This window comes from Antechinus flavipes, chromosome 2 (genome assembly GCF_016432865.1).
Source record: "Antechinus flavipes isolate AdamAnt ecotype Samford, QLD, Australia chromosome 2, AdamAnt_v2, whole genome shotgun sequence".
Lineage (NCBI taxonomy): Eukaryota > Metazoa > Chordata > Mammalia > Dasyuromorphia > Dasyuridae > Antechinus > Antechinus flavipes.
The window spans coordinates 128,572,941-128,594,215 of record NC_067399.1 but is presented as its reverse complement, the minus strand read 5'-3'; the positions used below and the strand labels follow the sequence as shown (position 1 = coordinate 128,594,215).

Here is a 21,275-nt window from a genome sequence, read left to right as displayed (position 1 = left end):
AAACAGAGACAGAAAATGGAGTAGGTAGTGCAATGGAAAATAGATGGAGCACCAGGTCCATAATCATGTAGACCTGAGTTTAAATCTGACCTTAGACTCTTGTGTGATCCTAGGTAAGTCACTTAACTTGTTTACTTCATTATCCTCATCTGAAAAATGAGCTGGAGAAGGGAAATGACAAATCATTCCAATATTTTTTTTCCAATATCTTTGTTAAGCAAATCCTAAATGGTGTTATGAAGAGTTGGACATAACTGAAGCGGCTTAACAAAAAAATGAAAGATGGAAGCAATGACAAGTAATAGAGGATAAAACAAACATGGCTATATCAAGATGGGAAATACCAGATTATCATTTCATTTTTTTGGAAATTATTGAACTAGTAAGTCCCAACAAATGCTCAAAATAAAGTGTAGCTAGGTTTTAGAACAGTATTTGAGAAAATGTATCATGCTCTTTTTGTGAAAAAGATAGAGAAATATGGACTGTACTAAATGTACTTGAAACTGGTTGAATATTTGGACTCAAAGAGTAGATATTAACAGTTCAATATCAGATTTTTAGGACTTCTCCAGTAGAGTGATATGGGATCTGTTCTTGGCCTTGTGCTATTTGACCTTTTTATTGATAACTAGAAAAAATATTCATTAACTTTGCAGACAACACAAGGTTGGGAGGAATTTCTAACTGATTGGATGACAGAATTGGGATCCAAAAAGATCTTAGGTTAGAGCATTAAGCTAAATACAATAAAATAAAACCAAAAAGAATGAAATCTCACTCTTGGAATTAAAAATAATAAAATCACAGTCAATGATGGAGAATATATTGTTAGTCTGTAGTTTTTCCAAAAACATAATGAGGTTCTAATGGAATAAAAGTTTAATATGTCAGTAATGTGATATGGAAACTAAAAATGATTAAGGTAGATTTCATTAAATGAAATATAGCTTCTAGGCATAGGAGAGTGATAATCTTATTTTATTTTACTCTGATAAAACCACATTCTATTTTGCAAAAGGGAGTTGATAAACTGGACAATATCTAAATATATTATACACACATACACACACACACAGACATATATATATATATATATGAGATTAAATTGGTCTATAGCATATATAAATATATATATATTTATATATGTATGTGTGTATACACACACACACACACACACACACACACACACATATATGTTTCATTAAATACTTGATAGGGGATTACATTTGTTGTTTTGTCCCAGAGGGCAAAACTATAGTAAGAGCAATGAGCAGAAATAGCAGAGTCAAATTTAGGCTATTGTTAGGTAAAATGTTCCAAATATTACATTTATCCAAAAGTATAGTAGGCCTTCTTGGGAGAAGTTGTTTTCCCCATTTGATGAGAGACTAGATGATCTCATGTTAGGGGAATTACAATAGGAAATATTTTTATATATGGGTTATATTGAAGTCTCTTCTAGTTCTAAATTCTATGATTCAGTAGATATGAGATTAGATGATCTCTAAAGTTCTTTCTAGATTTAAATCATAAGATCCTGGCAACTCCAGTTTTTTCATCTTCTCTCTAAGAACTTGAGTAACAATGTACTCTGTGCCAAAGAGTTACTGTATAAATGTTCCACCAGCTCTGAAGTTGCCTGGTCTCCTGTTCTTCAAATCCTCCTTAGAATTCTTGGCCTGAAGATTTTCTAAGTAGACAGCAATATTGTTTATCTCTATGGCCATCTTTGGTTTCCCAGGGGCTTCTGATTAGTGACAGAGCAAACGTTTTATTTTCTCAGCATTCTTCTAGTCATATATGATATAAGCTTGGAAGATAGTAAATGTTCATTTTTTTTTTTTTATTGATTCATTCACTCCTTTTTTATTCTTCCAAAGAAAGACCTTAGTTTATTTTTGGCTTTTGACATTTAGGCTATCTAGCATTGGAGAATTATTTATTTTCTGTGATAATAAGATTATTCAATTGTAAATGGAGATAATTTATTTATTTGTCTTTATCAATTCCTTTGTGAGGTTAAATGAGATAACAGTTGTCTGTGAACTTAAGTAAAATATAAGTGGTAGTAACTAGCTGAAAGGGAAGGGTAGATCTATTTAATAAATGCATAGGAGTTTAAGAATCTGTGTTTGTTGTTTTCTCTTTCTTCATGAGCTCAGTTACAAATAATTAAGCTCTTAAGAAAAAAATTTACCATTATGCATAAGGCTTTTTGCCCAGTGCTTATGCACTATAGTACATGGACTATATGTACTATAGTACATAAGACTAGTCTTCACTAGGTTGGTATGAAGGTTATCAACCTTCAAGAACTATAAATATAAGAATATGAGTTATTATTTACTATTATCATAACTGTTATTGAGAGTTTTTTATTTTTTTATTTTTATTTCTCTTTATGCAGATCTCTAATTGCATCAGTCTGGGGAATTTCTTGTGTGGAAATGACCTCCACTAAACCAGATTGTCCATCTACTTGTAATTAATAGTCTCAGAGAGTTCTCAAGGACACTGAGACATTAAGTGACTTGTGTATAAATTAAGTTAAAAGCAATAAGCACATGGATTCCCTACAGAAAGTGTTCTATGATTCCCTAATATTAGAAGTAGATACTATATAGGTGCAAAGGCCACAATAACATGAAGGCTGATACAAACTGAGATTTCCCAAAGCTGAGATGCCCTCCAGAAATTGATTAAATGAAGATTGTATGACTGGGGTAGAGGTTGAAGGAGAGTGAGGATGAGTATGCTGGAGCATCAGGATCCCCCCAAAAGTGAAAATGAAATCTCAGGACATGGCTCTTGTGCTTAAAAAGTCAAACTATGGCTCAGCCCTCCAAAGGAGATAGCTATAATTTTAAATATATTTATACCTGCTCCTTATCAGCTCCTAGATTTCTTTATTCTGGTTGTAAACATATGTGGAGCAGCTTTGCAAGGGTCTGATTTTTTGGCTTTGAGTGTCTCTTCTAAAATTAGCAAGCTTTTTCATTCTCCTAGTTTTTTTTTAGAGAGAACTAAAAAAAAAAAAAAAAAACCCTCTATTCTCCATTATGGCTTAAATACTGTTACAAGGTACTGGTTCTCTTCTCAGAATTTTTATTTCTAAGCATTAAACTTCATAGTTACTTTGGATTGATTCATTCATATTAGCTCCAGTGATATATGGCCCTTATAATCCATAAAAATTAATACAGAAGGATTTGTATGACTATCAAGACTTGTTTTAACAATACCCTGAAGTTCGATTAGGAACAGAAATTCTGAATAATGCTTACAGAGAACAGAGACATCCAGGTCTCATACTCCACAAATAATACATTTATTCATAGAAAACTATTTGTTCTAAAAGGAAATGTGCTGATCCATTAAAAAAATATTCTAGGCTAAATTTGTTCTCGATGCTTTGAATACACTAAGAATTCATGATAAGGTGACAATTTCCCAAGTAATTTATGATGTCTATAGAAATAAACAGAAAATAAACTTTTACTTGGCAAAATGTCAAATATGGAAATATTAAATTTGATACATTCAGAAAGTGAAGGATTCACCTTTCTCCTGAATCTCACAGGCCAGGCAGAGTTTTCTCTTCATGGTTCAGTCTGTTTTGACTCTGACAAGTTGGCATAGCTTGTACGTGATTTGGGAAAAGGAATGATATGAAAAGTGAAAACATAGCCAAAGCACTGTGCCATGCAGGTAGTGGTGAAAGGCTTAGCCAAGAGATCAGAAGTCTTTATGTGACGCCAGTTTAGTAGTACTCAAATAAGTCTGCTTGAGACATTCTGTTTTAAGGATGTGTGACTGTCAGGCTCCCTGATACTTTGCAGTGATTTTAATGATCATTTTTTGGAGTTTCTTGATATTTACTAGCATGTGCATCAGATGAGGAAGGGGGGGTTTCATGTGAAATAACTTTCATACTATGCAGCTTTTCAATATGATATAAAGTTAAATCATGTATATCCTGTGTAGCTTAGACCCTTCCTAGAATCTGTTCTAGAGGGAGTCTCAGTGAAAAATAATATATTTACATCTCTAGTTCTTTCACTGGACAGTACAAGACTAGAAAATGACCTGCTGCTCCCTCTTATTTCCTTTGATTTATTCCTTTCTCCATTGCTTATTTCACATGATAGCAAACCTTTCAAAAGTTTGACATGATATCTATTGTTTCCCACCCAAAAGAAAGCAGAACAGTCATTACTTGGACTCATGACTACATCAGTATTCTTTCTCAACTCTTCAGTAAAACTAGAATAGATGGATGGATAGATAGATTACAAAACATCTCACTATTAGATACGTTGACATGTGAATTGAAATGTAGTAGCAAATTCAACCAGAGAGTGGGGGATGTTTTATCTGACAACCGCTTTTTAAATGCATTTACTGCCTCTGAATTTATAACACTTTTTTTTTTTTTCCTGCTGTGTCTCTAAAATTGGTACATTTCCAGAACAGTGTTGAGATTAAACCCACACCTTTGATAAGGTGACAGAGTAAGGACAGAGTGGATCAAGGGGATCTTCATTGAGATTTTGTTAATGTTTTTGTTGGTCAATATATAATAGCTTGTGTTATATAAAACAAAACAACTAATAAATAAATACCTGGCATGCAGTAAATGGTTTAATTCTCCAAAGGAAAGGGGGGATATCAAGGACAGAGATCTGAAGACTAAATGTATTTCCTTTGAAATGCAGCAACTTTGGTTCTTCCAGTAGCTGGCCCCCTTGATGCCTTTCATCTGATACCACTTCCTATGAGAGAGAGAGAAGGAGGAGGGAGAGAGAGGAGGGGAGGGGAGGGAAAAGGAGAAGGAAAGAGAGAGGGGGGGGGAGGGGGGAGAGGGGAAGGGGAGATGAAGAAGGAAGGAGGGAGGGAGAGAGAGAGAAAGAGAACGAATGAACAATTTAATTTCATAAGCATTTTTCATTGATAAATTTTATACCAACCGTCATGATGAGCAGAAAGAGAATGGAAACATGTTCCTTAGACATCTATACCTAAACTAAAGCCTGACTAAATTCAGAACACTGACAATTGTGTGTAATAGAGGAAAGCAATAGTAATAATGGTCAATAATTGCCCATTCCACAATAATCATTTCCTTTGCCAAGGATGATTCCTTTTTTGTTCATTTATTTAAGTAAAGTATTGTTATTATTAAAGATACTGAAACTCAAGAATTCTCAATAATGTAGATATATTTCTGTAAATAACACTGGATTTCACTTAATAATAGTGACAATTCTAATCAACACTTTCATGTTAATATGTTTATTTAACTTATGTGTGTTGATAAAGAGAATTTTCTCATTTATAATTCCCCTATATCAATGAAATCATGTCTACTCCCTATTTCTATTATTGTTAATATAGTCATATGTATATATGTATACACATATATTTATATACACATGTATAACTATATTGTGTTAATAGGTTGTAATATATATTTTAGGACTATACAGATTGTGTAGTGATTAATGGTCATTTTGGGGAAGAAAAATTATAACATTTGCAAATCTTTACATATTTGCATATGTTTACAAAAGGCAGTAAATCAATAAGAATGAAAGAAAGAAGTATTTCCATAGCCAGTTTTTAACTTAGTTAGAAGCAGAAAATATATTTTTCCTAGAAAGGTAAAGTAAAATGTAAATATAGTCATCATGTTCACATGTATTTTTTCACTTAAGGAAGGAGGTAGGAAGGACATTACTTTATGTCTATGGTACATTCACACACATTCTGACATAACACAAGCAATATACAAATTGTTATTTGCTAACTTCTCTAGAGCTGTGCTTGGCCCATCAGGGGAGACTGAAGAAGTATGAGATATTTGCTATGACACTAAGTGCCTTAAACTGTGTGGTTTTGACTAAAAGTAGCATAGGAGACTGGTGATCTTTTAAAAACACTGTTTTAGTGCTACTTTAATTTGTATCCTATATCTGGCTGACAACTGGCTGAATCAGAAAAATCCAAGTCATAGAGTTAAATATCCTTAATGTTTGGCCAGTAGAAGGCTATCATTGCAAATCTGATTTGTACTGTGATGGAAATTTCCTTGGCAACAGAACTTGAAATCTTCTAATCATCTTAGCAGTTAGATGATGCAGTGGCTAGTGCTCAATACCTAAAGACTTGAAGACTTGAGTTCCAATTCAGTCATAAATACATACTGCTATATGATCTTGAGCAAGTCACTTAACCCCTATCTACTTCATTTTCCTTACCAGTAAAATGTAGATAAAATAGCATCTGCCTCCTAGAGTTCTTGGAAGGATCGAGTAAGATAACATTTGTCAAGTATTTAACAAACCTCAAAATGCTACATAAAAGCTAATCGTTTTTTTTATAAAGGTAATGACTTCAAAATCTCTCAATACCTTTATACAATATACAAGACATTTAAAAATACAAACAAAATGCTATTATTTAAGTTTTTTAAAATTATTTATCTTATATTCAAACACAAAATAGGAAAAGAAAAACAACAACATTGCCATGTGCACAGCAGAACATGAAAAGATTCAAAATATAAAGGAAGAAATTTCCTTTTCAAGAAAGCCCATATAGTAAATATCACATATTGTCAGAGCTGTCCATCTTTTCTTTGTTTTCTTGTAGGTTCTCTTTTTATCTTTGCTGTATACTTTTTCCTTTATTCTCCTCCCCACTAAGAAGGCTACAAAAAAGTGCAGAGATTTCTCACACACATATATGCACAAGACCTTTATGTATATATGTGTGTGTGTCTATCCATAATACACACATGTGTAATACATATATATAATACTTATATATATATATATATACATGTATAGATATATACATATTTATAATCACACATACATATATAAACATATACATTCATATGCATCTATGTAAGATCATATTATGTTCATTTGTCCTCTGTTTCTCTGAAAGTAAAGAAAAAAATCTTCCTTCATAAATCCAAGTCTTTCCATATTTTTCTAAATCTATCAACTTATCATTTTCTATACCACAGCAATATTCCAAGTTTATACCATCTAGTTATTTTAAGTAGTCTAAAATAACATTGATTCATATGGCAGACATATTATTTAATTTCCCTATTTCTTTCCTTTTTTGATTAAATCTATCTTAGCTTTAATTTTTTCTGAGATCATGATTATTACCACTCCTTTTTTATACAATAAATTCTACTCATGATTTTTGTTTTATGTTTGTGTGTATTTTTTATTTCTTATCCCTCCTAACTCCTTTGCTTTACTTCTACCTGCTATATTGCCCTCCTATTACTTAATCTACCCACTTTCCAACAATTTCTCCTTTATCCTTTCCCCTCCCCTGTGTCCCTTGCCCTCTTGTTTCTACCTGAATTTAGAAGAATTTTATAGCTTCCAAATACCTATATTATTTATGTTATATATTATATATGTTAGAAAATATAGTTTGTCCTTGTTAAGTCCCTTGTAATTAGCCTTTGATGTTTACCTTATATTTCTTTTGGATCTTATATGCCAAAATTTCTATTAAGTTCAGGTCTTTTTGCAACAAGTCCACAAACTCTGTAAATTCATTTAATGTTTATTTTTTTCTCATTCAGGATTATGCTTAACTTTGCTGGATATGACATTTTTTGGCTGCAAACCCAATTCTTTTTCACTAATATACAGAGTTCTAAGTAACCTGTGATCTTTTAATGTAGACACTGCTTGGTCTTGTGTGACTCTTAACTGTGGCTCAATCATATTTGAATTATTTTTCTTGTTGCTTATAATATTTTCTCCTTGACCTGGGGGTTTCAGAATGTGGATATGATATTCCTGTAAGTTTTTCTCATAGGATCTCTTAAAAGTAGTGACCGGTGATTTTTTTTTCTATTTTTACTTTTCCCTGTTGTTCTAATACTTTAGGAAATTTTTATTTATTTATTGTGTTATTATATTATATATATATATATATATATATATATATTCTTTGATTATAGCTTTTAAGTAGCCTAATTATTTTCTTGTTTTCTTGATCTTTTCTACAGATCAATTGTTTTTCTTACAGATGTTTCAATTCTCTTCTATTTTTTCATTCTTTATATTTTATTTTATTTTATTATTTACTGATTTCTTATAACTTTGCTGGCTTTCCCTTGCCCAATTCTAATTTTCAATGAGTCATTTTTTTCTTTAAGATTCTGGATCTCCTTTTCTACTTGGTTGACTTTTTTTAAAATAATGTTCTTGTTTTTCTTGGATTTAAAAAAAAATTCTCATTCTCTTTCAGTGATAGTCTTAAATTCTAGGTACCATGATTGTGTTATCTCATCCCATTCATTGCTTAGTATCAGGAAATTTATGACCAAATCATTTCCATATAATCATAAAAATAAAAAAAAAAATAGAATATGGGAGTTTAAATGATTTTAAAAATTATATAATCCTCGTATTTAAAATGAACAAATAATGAAAATGTATACTATAGATATCTGTATGCATATATCATATATAGGTATATGCAAATATATTTCAATTTTCCACATACATTGTTGAATTTCACATACTAGCATTTTACTTGAAGATTTGAGGCCTAATTTACATACCTGAAAGATTAATCTTGCTTAGTCTTTCTTTTTTCATTGCACCACAATTTCAGACCAAAGAGAATTTCACCTCTATTTATTTGTTATCTACCTATAGAGTATTACTTATTGTTCCCTTTTGAAAGTCAGCCAAAGATGTGCCAGTTTTCTTAATATCATAAAAGGCATTATTGTCCAATTCTCTAATTCAATCTTAATGTTAACTCTAATCTTGATGAATTTTACAAATAATCAGTGAGTATTTACTTTACATAAGATGCTGAGGTCACAAAGGCAAAAATGGCACAGATTTTGCCAGAGTAGCTTAAATTTCCTATTAAATATATGTGTATTAAATCATTTTTTTACTACTCTTGATCCCATCGAAATTCATAGCTAGAATACAGTAGAACTGGACTTCTGACTAGTATTACAAAATAATAGGAAAAGGAATTTTTCATAACATTTATAATATACATAAAGTACATACATATATAGATATAGATTCAGGTATAGATATAGCTATAGATAAGATTTTTGGTATCAACATATTTAGTTGCATGAACCCTTAAAAACTTCTAGAGAATTTTATGGAAGTAATGGTATATACCTTTAAGTACAATTATATTTAGAAAGCCTTTATTAAACTTATATTGCAAGGTAGCATGGAAGGGATGCTATCTCAGAAGAGAGAAAAGAAAACTAAGACTAAAAACTGGATGGAAAACTCTCAAGTTTGAGACATCCTAAACTTAAGATTTCTGAAATTGGATCTTCTAAAGAAGGAAGGGTATTTCCTGATGCAGAATACTCCTCAAAGAAAGTAGGAGAGTATTTGCATAATTCATGAAGCTACTCAATGGAAAAAAAAAAAAAAAAAAAGAGAGAGAAACTTGAATAGTGAAGAAGAATATGAACCACAGAGTGGTAGTGTTCGTCTTGGGAAAGCGGTGTAGGATTGGGGGAAGGGGAGCAAAATTTCACCAGAAAGTTAAAGGGTTGTTGTCACTGTGGGAAATGATTGTCTCCTTAAGTGCTCTGTGTATTTTCATAAGGCAGTGAGAGTCCAGCCTGGAGTTAGGAAGACCTAAGTTCAAAGTTAGTCTTAGAAACTTACTTATTATGTGACTTTGACCAAGTCACTTACTTCAGTTCCTCCTGCAAAATGAACTGGAAAAATAAATGGCAAACCACTCTAAGTAATTTTTCCAAGAAAACCCCAAATAAGGTCACAGAGTCAGATGTAATAATCAACTGCACAACAACAAATGTGGTTTTTGTACCAGTGTTTGGATTGTTATAGGATTCTCATGTCTCCTGTATTTATATGGGATTAAATAAAAGTTGAATTGCACTTGGTGTGTGTTTAGTTTCTTAAGTGATTGAGCAGAAGCTAGGGATTCCATTTAGCTTTAGTTGAGAAAACAGATATAGACTTCTTTGAATATATTATGAAAAAATTTCCAGAACAATTCCAGCTGGTAGAAATAAGACAAAAATAGTAAATTCTTCTCTTAAAGCCCCTAGGATCAGACATGGATTCATGTGGACCCAAAATTTTAGAAGTAAGGGGAGAAGAAAGGAATCTCGACCATGGGTTAAAATGATATCTTACATTTATATAGTGACTTAAGTTCTTTTTTTTAGCACTTTATTCATAGCAAAAGTGAAAAATGAATAAATGCAAAAATAATGACCTGAGCTGTCATCATTTCCTATAAAATTTTAATAGATACAAAGGTCATCACACAGAAGAGACCATAAGAGCCTAGAAACCTTCTTGGCAAGCAACCATTTAATATTTTTGCCAAGTAGAAAGAAATGGTAGCCAAGGGCAGTAGTGCCTCAGAATACAAACTCACTTGTAAAATGTTAGAAAGGATCAGTGAATTTATTAATCAATTAACCAGGATTTATTAAATGTCTATGCCATTCTTCAACCGGAATTTCCCTACAGCAATGAAATTAAGAGTCCTTTCCCTATTCTTATATCTACCATGGTCCAAGTACCATGCTAAATATTGGGGATCCAAAGGCAACTGTGGAAAAAGATCATAAAATATGAGTGATGATAAATATTTATCAACCAGATCTTGGCTGAGGTGGCAGGGGAAAGGTAGCACAATATACTTCTAAGTTTAATTTGCATATTAATATTTTCTTCATCATTTTTTGTCTAGAAAATTAAGAAAACAATTCCAGTTTGGGACATTTGCCTATTTCTGAGGTATAAATACTCACAGTGAATATTTAACAAATGGTACTTGAGCAGATATGGGCTAGCTTTAGAGTATTCCTGGATTTTGTACAGTTATCATTTCCATATCAAGACCCTCCCCATCATGGTTTCTATATACCATGGATCAGCATAATAAATTAAATGGGAATTTGGGGGGAGTTTTGTGAAAGACTTAGACAACATGCTAAAGCCACCAGATGACATACAACTCATGACTAAATGTTTAGCCCAAAGTTTACAATATGTACTGTAAACACCCCATAAAAGGAGAAAAAAAAAAAACTTCTTTGGTATAAAAGAAGGACCAAAAAAATTTATGTGGATTTTCTAGATTGTATGCTTCATAATGTAGAAGGGAAAGGTGTATTACTAGCAAAGCACTTAAATTACTTTCTCTTTGATAAAAGCCTGATCCCCTCTTTCTGAAAAGAAAATGTAACATATTTATTACCAAAAGATAAGAATACTACAAACTCCTTTAAATATAGGTCAGTTATTTGATTATATATTTTAAGAAAAGTATTTATAGTTTGTTTTGCTCTAAAAATTTAAAAACATACCTTATCTCAATGAATTTATATTCTGTAGCATAAGCTACAAGAAAAGCTACAATTTTGTGCATCAAAGAAGTCACAGATTAGATAAGTGGTTTTGAAAAAAAATTAATCACAAATCCTGATCAGATTTTCTTTAAGAACATGAATCTGTAATATGATTATATTTACCTATTTGTACATTATTTAAATCTACTAATAAGCTAATAGTTACTTTTTCATAATTCCATAAATATATATTTATACATATATATTTATACAAATTTCAATGAAAGAAATTTCAAAAGGATTAAATTAAAGACAAAATAACATTTCATTATTGAGTCTTGATTTAGTACGAAGCCACTGGACTTTAATGAGTTGGTAAGTGATAAGGTCAGATATAGTTTGAAGTGGTTAAAAACTTGAGGAAGTGAGCCCCACATGGAGATTGTTATAAGAGTCCAGATGAAAGATGATGAGACAGTAGACTGATTTCAGAAGGGCCTACAGAGATTTAACAGGAACTTATGCCGTGTGAAGTGAGCAGAACCAAGAGAACATTGTATACAGCAACAACATGATTTCATGATAATCAACTCTGATGGTTGTGGCTCTTTTCAACATTGAAGTGATTCAGGCCAATTCCAATAGATTTGTGATGGTGAGAGCCATCAGCATCCAGAGAGGGAACTATGGGGACTGAATGTGGATCATAATATTATTTTCAGCACTTTTTTATGCTGCTGTTTGCTTGCTTGTTTTTATTTTTTCTCATTTTTCCCCTTTTGACCTGATTTTTCTTGCACAGCATGATAAATGTGGAAATATTAGAATTACACACCTTTAACCTATATTGGATAACATTGCTTAGGGGAGGGAAAAGGTAGGGAGGGACCAGGAAAAATTTGGAACAAAAGGTTTTTCAAAAGTAAATGTTGACAAGTACCTTTGCATGTTATTTTGAAAAATTAAAAGCTATTATTGTTTTAAAAAAAGAAAGATGACAAGGGCCTGGTTACTGAGATAAAAAGCGTGAGACAGATGTGATACATGTGGTAGAGATAAAAACAACAAATTTGAAAGTTGATTGGACAAGATAGAGAGTTAGGAATATAGGATGATGCTAACAACATGAACAAGGATGTCTACATTATCTATTGTATGAGGTCAGTCTGTGATATTAGTATCAAAACATCCAAGCCTAACCATCTTGTTTGCTTCCCTCTAGCAGAATGGAGCTCTTACTTCCAAAAGAATCCTTTCACAATCAGTGGTGATGGAAATGGTTTTAGTGGTAAATATGGTGAGAGAAGGATGAATTTTACCAGTGATACTTAACGCTGCTGTTTCTGTGGGAATTTTGATAGCTTATAAATGATGCTAGGAGCATTGATTCTAGACTCATAAGTGGAATAATGGGAGTTTAGAGAGCAAGGGATAGAAGCTATAGGAGACTCTTAATTTATCTCTAACATAATGCTTTTTATCTGCTATGTAAGAGGTATTGTGAAAATGGTTAGGACAAGACCACTTCTTCCTCCTCAATCCCCATTTCATATTTTAAAAAAGTAATATATATTTTGGGGGATTAGGCCATAACTACACATTTTAGAGAATGGCCTAAATAACTGTCAGGATTCCAGACTCATGCTCCATTTTACATTCGTTCCAGCTCTAGCACCTAGGGCTAAAGTGAAAATAAAAATAAATCAGATTACAAGTATCTTAAAAATTAGAGAATGCCAACTCCTTCTTGGCTTTGAAGGACTTCCTGATCTTAGTAGTGAAGAGAAAATCATTCTCTAATGAGATCAGGTCCATCTTTAAGGCTAGATCAGATCTCTGGTATTGTTCAGAAAGCATTAAATGGAGAAGATATGAGATAAGGAAGAATGATGAAGTTGGAGGAAAGTTATAGGTGATAAAAAGGAGAAATAAAATGATTGATTGGAAGATAATGTGGCTGCTAAGTGAAATAGCATTCATATTCAAATTTTCAGACTGATTTTGATCCCCATTTCCCAAACATTTGGTGTTAGGGAAAAGATGGGTATCTCTAAAGCTAGTGCTGCCTTTCTTGAGGTTTCCTATCTTAAAAAAAAAAGTGATACTATTTGAGATTCTATGCCTAACTTCTCCTTGTTAATTCAGTTCAAATATGGACATCTGAATTATTGAAATTAGAAGCTGAAACCAATAACAGTCTTGTGATTGGCAGGGTGAACAGTAACAAACATTGAAGCTTTGCTTTCTAAAACCCCTCTGGGCAAAACCTGGTTACTTTCAAAAAACCTGGGCAGTAGAACCTTATTTTTGGTAACCTCACCAAGCTCTTCACATTGATTGAATGAGAGATGGACATGGATATTAGAACTTGCTTTGGGGAGGTTGAAATAGCCAAGGTTAATTTACATATTTATAAGACAAAACTGTTTCAACTCTTAAAAAAAAAACACAACAAAATATTATGTTGCCATGGTGTTTTTTTTCTTTAAATGAGTTACCTGAACAGTATTTCCCAAGGTTGCATTATTGATAAACACAAGAAATGTATCTCTCGGAAATCCTTTGAAATTAGATTCTAAATCCACATTAATTCCAAGTAAGTAATGAATATCAAGAGGCATGGCTAGGAGTACAAGAGATGGATGACAGAATCTAGTTACTCTTTTATAAGACAGGGTGAGTGTTTAATTCCTTGACACTAGTAAGTCAGGATTTGTTTGGGTTTGGAAGGAGGAAAAAAAAAAAAATGAGAATTTGCAAGTGTCACAATATACCATCATTCTTCAACCTCTGGGATGAATTTATCAAAAGAAAAGAAAGGGATATCAAACAATAATAACAAAAAAGACAGTTCTAATTTTTCATAGAAACATAGTGCCAGAAAAGATGGGAGGTCATTTAGAACTCCTCCTCTCACTACTATTCACACTCAGGCATAATCATACAAGTATTCTAAGGAGCAAAAAAAAAAAAAAAGGCACTAGTTTTCCACAAATAGGAAAATCTTTATAATTATCCTAAGGAATTAATCAACAACCATAATACAAACTGTGAATGATTTCCCCAAACAGATTATATGAATAGGTAACACTCCTTGTGTGAAACTGATCTTCCCCAATGGCAGGTCTGGACATCTCTACTCATTCCCATTCAATAAACTCCAATGGCTCCCTATAACCTCTAGAATCAAATATAAAGTCCTCTGTTTTGGTGTTTAAAGCCTTTAATAATCTGGGTCCTTCCTTTCAGTTTTCCTTCATCTTAAAATCTTCTATTATTCTATGATTCAGTGACAAGAACATCCTTGCTGTTTTTCTATAAGATATCCCATCTCCAGACTTGGAACATTTTCACTGTTTATCCCTCATACTTGGAATTTTCTCTCTCCTCATTTCTTTCTCTTGATTTCCCTGATTTTATTTCAGGTCTTAGCTAACATTCTATCTTCTGCAAGAAGTTTTCCCTCATCCCACTTAGACCTGGTATGTTTCCTCTGAGACTACTAAAAATTTATACATATATGTGTATTGTATTATGCATATGTTTATGTAAATATGTGTGTGTACATTTATGTCATTCTTTGTATCCCCACTACTTTGGGTAATACCTTGCAAAGCAGGCACTAAGCAAATGCTATTTGACTAACTGACTGACTTCTGGGACTACATCCTAATTCTCATTCACAAGCCAGGTGCTTAGATTAGTATCCCCATAGAGTTCTAGAAGTAATGCTGGAAGTTCCTAGGGTTTCTAGTATTACTTTCATAAACTCCTATTGGTACATTTCCATCGAACTTCACGATACCCTTTTAAAAAAGATTTTCTATTAAGTGGACATAGCAAGGAAACTCATCTTTCCCAATTACTGGTATACTCTCTTCTTATATACATAATGTCTCAGAAAAGAGTGTTATCAAATTTACCACAAAATATTAGTAATGGACATGTGGAAGGGAGCCGTCTGCCAAAGGCATAATTCAAAGCTCCTAATTACTGGAAGTCCTTTATTCCCTTTGGGATTTTTCATTAACTTCACATTTGGTATTTACATCTAGACTCCTAGGGTTGGTGATTATTTAGAATCCTGAAGATGCATTTCCTTAGTGTGTCCAGTTTATCCTCAGTGTCTCTCAGTCCCTAATGCAGATATTGACTTCAGTCACTGTTTCTCCTGTGATGTTGCTATTCATCTAACTGCATCTCCAGATCTTCTGACTTTTTAAAGTTTTCAGATTTCAAGTATATACTTTGTCTCTGGCTACTTGATGGCTTTTTTAATTCCAGTATTTGTTTGCCTTCATTATGTCTCTCTCTTCCTCAAGTTAAATGCTCGGTTTCCTACTATTTCAGTTTCTTCAGTAACAATTTATCGAAAGAGTGAAGGAAAGAGAAAGAAGCAAATTCTCTTCTCCTAAAAAGTGATTCTCATTCAAGCACCTAGAAACTTCAGCTCCTAAATTTGGATTCTTTTTTCACTTGATTGCTTCCAACCTAACTTTGTGGTTTTAGATATTACTTGACCTTCATTTGCCAATCACAAGACATTTCCTGGGTGGTATCATCTGCCCTTATATAATGATCCCCCAAGCCCTTATGATACCTTCAAAATGACCAATGAATTATTCATTTTGTTGAATGATTGATTTAATCAAGATATTTGGATCTTCTATGATTAATTGGGGTTGACCTCTTTCATTACACAGTGTGTTAATGTTAACCATTCAAAGCTAGTAATTGCTATCACATCACATTTTAATAAGGATATTATTGATGAGCTGATGTTTTGCTTAGGATTACTAGGATGTAATAGGTCTCAATTTCATGCTGTACAAGGATCTTTTAAGGATAACTTTTCATATTCTAATATATTTCTAAGATTTCCAAAGAGTGTTATGTCCAATAACCTTGGGAGTGGTAGTAATGTGAGTAGTATTATTCCTGTCTTATAGATGAGGAACCTGAGGCACAGTTTAAATGACATTCACATGCTCACTTGGCCATGAAGGGCCAGGAATATCAAGTCCAGGATTCATACTCAGCTCTTCTGACAAGATCAATTTTCTAATGACTGGTATTAGCCTTTCTTTCCAAGTGAAATTTTCTTCTTTGTGGCAAGCACAGTTCTGGCTGGACATATTTTTTGGTTCAGATGCCTATTTCTTTAGGATGTAAAATATCCCCTGCATTAGAAAATCAGCTGTCACAACCAGCCTTTCCTCTATTCCCAAAGGATGACAAGCATTTCATTACAGCTAGAGTTGTGGCAAAATCTAATGCAGACAATTTCTGCAGAAATGTCCCATGAAAAATACATACTAATTTTGATTAAATACCCAAGGGCTCCATTGGAGTTCTAGAAAATGAGTTAGTACTGGCTATACAATCATCAGCTCTTTCTTTCTGAGAGAGAGAGAGAGAGAGAGAGAGAGAGAGAGAACTTATGCCAATCTGCCAAGGGCTTTTTGATATTCCAAAATGAAATATGTTTCCCAGGTTTGCACATATTGCAGCAATTTTAATAGCTCAAATGATCATGAAATTCATATGAAATAGTTACAAATAAAGTATTTGTAGAAATGGTTCTAGAACAAGGTTGATGACTTCTCAGTTTTCTAAAAAACAGAAACCTAGAGCCAGGTCTTGTATTCATGAAGTTGTGTGTTCAGGTCCTGCATCTGACAAACACTTGTTTTGTGATCATGGGCAAATCTCTTCATCTCTCATATCTCCAGGCTGCTCTTTAAAGCCAAGATACAGATGGGTCACAGATCTATATTGGAGTTTTTATGTCAGGAATGTAGTTTAATACAGCAATGAAATCACAGATTTGAATGGAGGGGGAGAAAAAAAAAAGGATGGAATGAGGAACAAAGGAAAGGGAAGAAAAGCAAGAGAATGACAAGATAAACTTCAATTACCAAGGCCTTTATGAATTGGAATGTTGTGAAACAGATCAAGGCAGGTTAGATAAAAACCACTCAATATATTATTGGGAGATTTTTGAGACTCTAGGCTACTTGTTGGCTTAGATAGAGTGAAGCTGTACTCATTTATACCTATGTTTAGAAAAATGTTTATTTGAAAATCTCTGGACCTCAGTGGTCCATTGAATTGGATATATTGTATATCCAGGGACAGAGTAGGGTAGAGGTTGTAGAGGGAAATTTTAGTTGGATGTTAAGAGGAGGAAGAGACAGAACTTTACTAATTAGCTTTCCAAAAGGAGTTGACCTTGGAAGAGAGTAAATTTCCCTCACTGGAGGGTTTCAATTAGAGGCTTGTATGATCACTCACTGAGGAAACTATAGAAAGAATATTAACATAAAGTGCAGATTGTACCAGACTTTCTCTGGGGTCCTTCTTGACTCTGAGATTCTTTGATTGTATGATGTAATAATTCATCTCTGAGCCAGAAAAGGTAGAAATTCTTAAATTGTTGTTCAATCCTTGGTGAATAATTAACTAACAGTGCTTTTCTTATGCATTGGAATAAGGGAGATAGAGGGCTGTCTCTGTCTGCTGATGATAATGGTCAGGCATGTCAATTAATTGTCAAATTTTTCTTTTAAAGGAAATTGCCATTAGCAGATAAAGGAGAGAGCAAGAATCATCAAGCAAGAATAGGGAATAAATAAAATCTACCCACACATAATGGGGATAAGATCTTGAATTTAAAAGCAAGGATGGTATTAATATGACAAAAATTGTTATTTCTCAGTAAAGGAAACTTTGTGGGAAGTTATTTTTTTTAGCTACATAGGTCATAATATATCTATGTCAATTGAAGTCCTAGAGATTTGGCTGAGACACTGAGAGTTTATTTGACTTTCACAGGATTACACAACTAGGTCAGAGGTGATCTGACTCCTGGGTCAGCACTTTCTCTGCTATCCCATACCATATTCCTTTCATGATTGTAGGATTAGGCCCAAGAGCCCAATACAGGATAACAAAATTGGAAACAGAGCTTAAGCCTACCTCTTCATTAGATTTCATGTCTAAATTGGTGAAGAAAAGTCAGGGCTAGTATAGATCACCACTTGACACTGTCAGGGGCTCAGCAAACTTGTTCCTAATTTATAGCAACATAACTGATGGGGCATTTGAAACCTGTGCTTACATAAAATCTTGACTCTGAACCTTCTAATTACCTACCTTTATCATAGGAAATCATTTTTATTCTGACATTGCCTAGTAGTTAGGTAGAATAAAATGAGGTTGGACTATGCTATCTCTTCAGTTGCCTCTTCTTCAATCCATTGCCCTCCCCATCTCTAACTCCACACCCCATTCCTGCCAATTCCTTTCACTGAATCCCTAGGTATTTTTTCCAATACTGGTAACATATAATCCTAATTTCATCCATACCAATCCACCCATAGTGGTCACAAAATTTCAGAATATTCCTTGTCCACATTGACACTTCTACTTTCTCTACCACTATCATTATGACTCAGCTAGCTATTTTAATTCAACATTTTAATTCAAATGTTATTATCTATTCTAGAATTTGGTAGCTATTATCTACTCCCCTATCACATTATTGTTCTTTCCTCAATGATTTTTAGTGCTTGTCTTTATAGTCTTGCTCTCCATCCTGACTCCTTCCCTTATTCTAAATTTACACATCCTTCAAGTATCATAACTTCTCATTTAGGAAATTACTCATTTCCCATGACCTATTGCTCTATTCTACTTCAAATACATCATGGGATAGTCATACAACTGGTCTTGCAGTTTTCATTCTATTCTAGGATTCACCCTGATTGTCCAGACTTTTTCTACTATGCTATAGAAATTTCTTCACTCTGGAAGTTCACTCCATTCATTTTCTCACATTGGAGGTATACTCCACTCCTCAGTTCCCTTCTTCTGACTGGCTGATTCCTCCCAAACCTCCACTTTAAGGAATATGCCCAGGTAAACTATGTCATCAGTCCTCTTCAGGATACAGTCATTCTCCTGACTTCCATTACTATGACCCTGTGAGGCTAATTTACCTCACACTCCTTTGGACTTCCTTCTTTGTGTTATCTTCCCTCATTACAATGTAAGCTTCGTGGGTTTAAAGAAGTCTTTTATGCTTATATGTATATTCTCTGTATTTAGCACAATGCTTGACCAATAATAAGTCCTTACAATGCTTTAAAAAAATTTAAGCAACTTTTTTTTGCTAACTTAACTTGGCTCACATTCACCTAAAACTATTTTCTTTCTATATTCAATAACTATGCATTTCTCTTATCTGATCATAACCTTTATCTTTCTCTCCTAAAAATGACTTTTCACACTCAACCTTACTTTTAATCTCTTCATCTCTCTCTACCCTGTCAGACATTCTGTTCTGTCTACATTCTTTCCTTTGCAATCTTGATCCCTTAGAAATCATTCCACCTGGGCAGTTTTCTGCTCTTGATTCTCTTATTCCTTTATCCAATAACTAAACACACCCTGACAGACCCCAAATCTGGATTACTCCCAACAACTATCTCCCTCACTTCTTTTTATGTGCTGAAGAACAGAATTACAACACACCACAAAACTGTACTGACTAGATCCATTTATAAATGTATGCTAGCTAATATCAATTAAGCTTTTATTTTCACTAGAAAATCCTCCTCTTCTATCAATCCATGTACATTTATTAAGCACCTTTTTCCCCTCAGGAATTATGCTAAGAGCTAGGTATGCAATGAAAAGTAAAACAGACAGTCCCAACTTGTGAGGAACTCATAGCTTAATGGAGGAGACAACATGCAACCAACTATATACAAATAAGTTATACACAGAATAAGTTGGATATAATCAATAAAGAAAAAGCATTAGAATTAAAGGGGTGGTGGAATCTAGAAAGGCTTCAGGAAGAAGGTAGGATTTTATCTGGCCCTTGAAGGAAACTAGGAGAGCCAGGGGATGGAGCTGAGGAAGTAAAGCATTTGGGACAGTCTGTGAAAATAGGATGTCTGAAAGATAGAATGTCTTGTTCAAGTTTGAGCAGAGACCTGTTTCACTTCTACTTAATTCATTTTCTTGTTCATCATTAATGAGCTATTCTAAACCTTTTCTTCTCTCCTGAAGCATTCTATCTTAATCTACCAGAGCCTTTCTGCTGAATATCCCTGGCCTCATGCAAGAGATAGATAGAGACAGAGAGAAAGAGACACACAGAGAGAGACAGAAAGAGAGAGAGAGAGAGAGAGAGAGAGAGAGAGAGAGAGAGAGAGAGAAACAGAGACGAGAGAGAGAGAGAGAAACAGAGACGAGAGAGAGAGAGAAACAGAGAGAGAGAGAGAGAGAGAGAGAGAGAGAGAGAGAGAAACAGAGAGAGACAGAGACAGAGACAGACAGAGAGAGGAAAGAGACAGAGAGAGAAAGAGAGACAGAGAGATAGAAAGAGACAGAGACACACAGAGAGACTGAGAGACTCATACAGAGACAGAGGGAGAAAGAAACAGAGACTGACAGAGAGAGATTGTGAGAGAGACTTAGAGAGAAGCTCTGAGAGAGAGTATTCAATAAGAGCTCCTTCTCTTCTCCTTGTCTCCTACACATGAGAAATCATGTCTCAATATTTCCTCATTCACTCTTATCTCTGATGATATGGGGGTTCACCACAAGTTTTTTTTTTTTTGCCAAATTCCAATCTCTACAATATCAATTTCATACATCCTTTTCTCTACAATCACAGACACCACCTTAAGTCAAGACTTCCCTTCTCTCCTGGATTATTGAAATAGACTTCTAATTGGTCTCTCAGTCTCAAATCCCTCCCCCATCTAATCCATTCTCCACAAAAAGGTTTAAGCTATGTCTGCCCATGCTATCCCTACTCAATAAAATCTATAGGATTCCCATAATTTCAAGGTTAATGTTTGACATTTAAAACTCTTTACAATCTGTCTTTTTC

The 21,275-nt window shown here is 33.6% G+C and overlaps 1 protein-coding gene across 1 annotated transcript in view; it reads right to left on the bottom strand.

Annotated features, from left to right (window-relative positions):
- UNC5D (unc-5 netrin receptor D) overlaps positions 1-21,275 on the bottom strand; it is a 790,136-nt gene that overhangs the window by 39,269 nt on the left and 729,592 nt on the right. The window contains exon 14 of the mRNA XM_051975504.1: positions 4,626-4,775. Coding sequence (XP_051831464.1) covers positions 4,626-4,775 — 150 coding nt within the window. The remainder of the gene's footprint in view (positions 1-4,625; positions 4,776-21,275) is intronic.